This window comes from Danio aesculapii, chromosome 3 (assembly GCF_903798145.1).
Source record: "Danio aesculapii chromosome 3, fDanAes4.1, whole genome shotgun sequence".
In the NCBI taxonomy this organism is placed as follows: domain Eukaryota; kingdom Metazoa; phylum Chordata; class Actinopteri; order Cypriniformes; family Danionidae; genus Danio; species Danio aesculapii.
The window spans coordinates 31672718-31678717 of NC_079437.1; the positions used below are offsets into that span (position 1 = coordinate 31672718).

The 6000-nt window shown below is 36.2% G+C and overlaps 1 protein-coding gene across 2 annotated transcripts in view; it reads left to right on the forward strand.

The window, feature by feature from the left end:
• prr12b (proline rich 12b) overlaps positions 1-6000 on the forward strand; it is a 39627-nt gene that overhangs the window by 24175 nt on the left and 9452 nt on the right. For both annotated transcript variants that reach the window (XM_056453675.1, XM_056453676.1), the window contains exon 12: positions 2846-2965. In XM_056453675.1, the coding sequence (XP_056309650.1) occupies positions 2846-2965 (120 nt within the window). The remainder of the gene's footprint in view (positions 1-2845; positions 2966-6000) is intronic.

The window sequence follows — 6000 nt, forward strand, 5'->3', positions numbered from 1 at the left end:
CAGCATTTAAATGAAATAAGACTACATTGTGACTAAAATGACTTTTGACTTTTGAGAATGAAAAATGTTCTTGCTAAATAAAAGTATTTTTTTAAGTAAAATATTTGACCTCAACTTTTGAACTGAAGTGTAAACCATGATATGTGAATATGGTAATTTTTTAGTAATATCTACAGTGGCCAGCATAAATGAGCTTCTCTTTAAATTAATATTTTCTATAGGATGCTTTACGATAGTATATTTGTGTATATACACAGTTTATTTATTAGCCAAAACAAAATAACATTGCAATGTTTGTTCGCCACAATAAATATGCTGATGAAAAGTATTAGAACAATAGAAAAAATTAAGCATTACAATATAGAACTTTGCTAAAACTTTTGTAGTTTTGTTTGCAATGCCTAATTTAAATGCATTATCTTTTATTCCTTATGATGTTAGATACCACACTCGTATACATTTTTAATAAAACAATTTTGTTTAAATGCACCAAAATATATAGACTATATTCACAAAGAAATACAGTCCCTGACAAAAGTCTTGTCGCTTAACTATTTTGTAGAAACACCTGATATTAACCTGACTTATAATTAATCAATTGGTGTTAGAAATAGCTCGTATGAAAAGCTAAAACTCTCCCAAATGATGTTTAATGCAAAGACAGAAAAGTCGCATTTTGGCAGGACATAAGTTCTGTCGCCTACACAGAAATTGAACAAATTTACTATAAAAATACAAAAATACGTCAGCAAATTAAGTAGTGGTGCTGAGAGATCCAAATTTAATATCTTGTATGACTTCCATTAGCTTGAAGAACTGCATCCATGCGGTTTGGCAAGGATTCATACAATTTATTGATAAAGTCATCAGGAATGGCAAAGAAAGCGGTCTTGCAGGACTCCCAGAGTTCATCAAGATTCCTTGCTTTCATTTTCCAAGCTTCCTCTTTCATCCTACCCCACATATGCTAAATGATGTTCATGTCTGGTGACTGGGCTGGCCAATCCTGGAGCATCTTGATCTTCTTCGCCTTGAGGAACTTTGATGTGGAAATGGAAGTATGCGATGGAGTTCTAGTTGACGCATGGACTTCAGGTGACCAGGTCTCATGGAGCTCTGCGGCAGTGGAAAATGAGCTGGCCTTAGATTTGAGCCAACAAACGGTCCTCTCGAGCAGTTGTCCTGCGGGGTGTGCCTGACCTGGGCTTGTCAAAAACGTCTTTTCAAATCTTTTTTTTTTTTATCCTCTGTACTTGACGCTGAGACACTTTGAAGGTGTCTGCTACATCAGCAGTGGATCTGGTCTTCAGCCTCTTGATAATCAGCACTTTTTAGGGTAACTCTTAGGCATGTTTGCATAGGTGCAGTTGATGTGACGGTGTAGTGTACTGGGGTTCTTTTTATACACACCTGAGACCTAATTGGTCCATTATTAGTCACAAGTAAAGCTCATATGACAAGGTGACAACACTTATGTCTTTGCAAAAATTGACTCAATGGGCTTTACCAAGCTGGGACTATTAGAAAACTTTTTTGACAGGTTTGTTTTTCACTGAAACATTATTTCAAAAGCTATTGGGAATAAAATGAGCCATTTCTCGTAAAATTGATTAGAAATATATTTTAGCGACACTTCAAGTTAATTTGTACCCAAGTGACAAGACTTTTGTCAGGGAGTGTAGATAAAAATATTCATTTCAAAAAAGTTTACTCATTTCTGCTGTGCACTAAATATAACAAAGTGATAAAGTATTATATTTACAACATAATACCAACCACGTCAATTTAAAACCAGTTAAAATAAATAATACCATGTAAAATGACTTGTAGTCTGTCTTAGGTTATGTGTAAAGTTTAAGTATGTATAGTTAGTAGTTTGTATAGTGAGATTACTGCTCCAGTATGTTAATTATATATAGGTTTGAAATAGCTAATACATTGTGTTGTGTTCATATTTATGATTATATTTATTTATGTAGTACCTTGGTCCTGCAAGACACACCATTTTGTTCTACTACAGTTGAATTATTAGCCCCCCTGAATTATTTTTTCCCCAATTTCTGTTTAACAGAGAGATTTTTTTTCAACGCATTTCTAAACATAATAGTTTTAATAATTCATCTCTAATAACTGATTTATTTTATCTTTGCCATGATGACAGTAAATAATATAATAATAAATATAATCATTTGGGAAATATTTAAAAATAAAAATAAAAAATAAAGCTCAATCTGACTTGACTTAAAGATGTATTTTAAAATGATTCCAGTGCAGTACTTAGTAGGCTTGATCTGGCACTCAGAAATGCAAATCAATACCTAAATTGTTACCAAATATTGTTAAAATTTCAATCAATTATCCGTTCAATCAAGGTCTATTTTCGGTCATTCTGTGGATCATTCCCCTCATACAGTTATTATTCACCGCTTCTTTGAGTTTGAGCATGCTCAGGTTGGTACCAGATTTGACAGCATCAAGCCAACAAGTTCTTGGGCGGCCTTTCCTCCTGACATGGCCAAAATAGGATAATCTCTGTTTGGTCATCTTGGCTTTCAGCGAAGTCTTTGGCTTGATGCACCCAAGGACATCTTTGTTGATGATTTTTCGCTGTCCACAGGATGCGCCACAGTTAAAATGTAGTAACAGAAAAATGACACTGATACAGTCTGTAAACAGCACAATATATGCCACGATGGCCATTGGATTTGGTTAACGTCACATTATATGCAGGAGATGTTCAGAAATCTCTCTGATTTCATTTAGAATATCTTATTTTTTCATTTTGAATATGAATTAATTTCTTATGGGTTTGTTGTCATCTGTTTTGCATGTGTTCAATCCTCAGTATCCACACGCAGTGGGATGAACAGTCGGGCCATGAGAGAGATGTTTCGCAGTTATGTGGAGATGCTGGTCAGCACCGCTCTGGACCCTGACATGATCCAGGCTCTGGAGGATACCAACGGTGAGCCTCATCATTTGATAAATAGAGAGTGCATGTGTGGAGGAGCAGTGGAGGTGATTAAGGGAGAGAAAGATAGACAGAGCAATGAAAGAGAAGTTTAATAAAGCAAGCGAGGTTGAGAGAGAGCACAATGAGGTGAGACTGGAAGAATAATGACAAGGAAAAGATGCTGAGAAAAGAGGAAAGCTGCGGTGACTGATGAAGGCTGTTACATTAAGTTTCATAACATAAGTGTTTAAATGTATGCATAGCTCGTTTTAAGTGGGTAAGCAGATGATGTCATCATTTCAGGAATAAAGACAAATTTAAAGTCCCCAAGAAATCAAAACTAACCATATGACTTTGTTAGCTCACATTGCCAGTTTTGTGGGGAATAATTTATTAGTGCATGTAATTAAAAAAAAAAAGATTGCCATTCTAATCTTTAATCAAAATCTGAAAATGCACTTCCTGTTTGTTTGTAGTTAGAATCTCAGATGATGTGATTTTGAGGAAATGGCCATGGCTAACATAACCACACTGGTTCAACTGTCAGTTTTAACATCAAACAGAAATGGTGAGGAGGAGGTGTCTGTTAGGCTGTAATAACTCTCCCCAAAAACTTTGCCTACTTTACTACATCCATTCAACCCGTGGTAGAAAAAACAAGCCGCGCCCACTGCTTGTTCATTTAATATTCGTTTCTCTAGGAACTGCGTCACAATACGACAAAAATAACGGCGCAGCTTCCGGTTCATGGGGACTTTAATGGAAAATAACTAATTTAACATATTAATTGGTTTAATATTGTAAAATTATTCAAACAGCCATTTATTTTATATAATTATATCCTACATTTTAAATGTATTTGTTTTTAAATAAAATCAAGACCTACAGTAGTCAGCATCTGAAGCAGATCAAAAAAAGTTTTTCAAAATGATCATAAAACAAGAAGAATGCGTGTTTTTCAACAGTTTTAGGGCGACTTGATGAAAGGTTTTGATCCACTTCAAATGTTGACCACTGTAGATATGCTCACAGTGAAGCTCTTCTTTCATTTCTGATAGAAAGAAGTTCAAAATAACTGAGCGCAAATGAAGAAGTAAATTCATGCTGGGTGTTTCCCTCTTCACTCAATAAATGGTTAAGAACCATAACTTGTGTACATAGCAAATTAACTTTATCGGCATTGGTAACAATATAGTTACTTTTTCCAATATAAAGTCATAAATATTCAGAAGTCTTGTAATAACCCAAGTAACACAGTGTTTTTTCCAATGAGTATTTCAATGTACTGTAATGTGTATTTATCATGTATGGCCATACACCCAAAGCGCTTCGCAATCATTAGGTGGGTCTCTCCACACCACCACCAGTGTGCAGCATCCACTTGGATAATGCGTCGGCAGCCACAGGACAACAGCGCCAGTGCACTCAACACACACACAGCTGTAGGTGAAGTAGAGAGACAGTGATAGAGCCAATTCTGATGATTGGGAAGCCATGATGAGTAAGGGCCAATAGAGGGAATTTGGCCAGGACATTGGGGTTACACCCCTACTCTTTACAAGAAGTGCCATGGGATTTTTTTTAACGACCGCAGACAGTCAGGACCTCAGTTTAACGTCTCATCCAACTGACAGTATAGTGTCCCCATCGTCATACTAGGGCATTAGGACTCACACAGACCACAGGTTGAGCGCCCCCTGCTGCCTCACTAACACCACATCTGGCACCACTTCCCATGTGGTCTCCCATTCAGGTACTGACCAGGCTCAGCCCTGCTTAGCTTCAGTGAGTAACCGGTCTTGGGCCGCAGGGGGATATGGCTGTGGCATATTATTTGAGTATTTCAGTGAGTGCCCTATAAATGGTTAGTAACTGCAAAATCCTTTAAGTAATGTAACACAGCTCTGGTGAAATGATGTCATGTTTATTCATGTTGCATTTTCTAAAGTTGGTTGCTTTAAAATCCCACTTTTAAAGTCCCACTATGGTGACTCCGATAAATAATAACAAAATAATAATAATACATTTTATTTGTTACACGCTTTTCTCTAACTCAAAGCACTACAAAACAATAATACAGAAAACACTGGAGACCAAAATGCTCATAAATTAAAAGCAATACTAAAAATTAAAGAAGGAAACAAGCAGAAGGAAAGTGAGTGAGAGTGTTACTACTAGAAAAGACATGACATTTTCAGTAACACTGTAATGATGCTGTTAAAAATTCAAAGGATTTCTTATGATTTGTGATGTTTGTCCTACATTGTGTTTTAAAGCACAGCATTCTGTGTAGGATTTAAGATAAAATCTGTGGTCACATGTGCTGGACTGGAGCAGACTGAATACCAGAGTAATACCATGTATTATTGTACATACTGTTGTAAAGTACAGTATGAACAAGTCACTGATTTTAGCTGTTGTTTTATCATCTTTAGTAGTTTAGCCGGTGTGGTGTAGTAGTGTAATGCTTCAAATTCTAGAATGCATTTGATTGGTCATTGCGCTCAGTAACTCATTTGATATCATCAAAATCATTGATTAGTTTTGGGAGAACTGAGAGACATTTTGCTGTTGTTTTGGGCCAATAGCTTACATGTACTCTTAAGACTTACATGTTGATATTAACACCAAATAGTTAAAATTTAGTTTAAATGTTAAAGGGTCAGTTCACAGAAAAATAAAAAGGATGTTATTAATTACTAACCTCATGTCATTTCAACCCCCTGAGATCTTCATTCATCTTCAGAACGCAAATACAGATATAAGTCTGAGAGCTTCCTCATCCTTCACAGATGGAAACAGTCACAAGACGTTCAAAGTCCAGAAAAAGAAACTAAAAACTTTAAAACATTACATGTGACTGTAACCATACAAACCTCCAACGCTTTTGTGCTCCAAAAAACTAGTTGTTTGAAACGTATCTTACACATCAGATCAGGGTGCGCAAATACTATGGGAATATGATGCTTATGTGTTGCGCTGCTGACTTCTTAATGCAGGGATCACCAAACTTGTTCCTGGAGGGCCGGTGTCCTGCAGATTTTAGC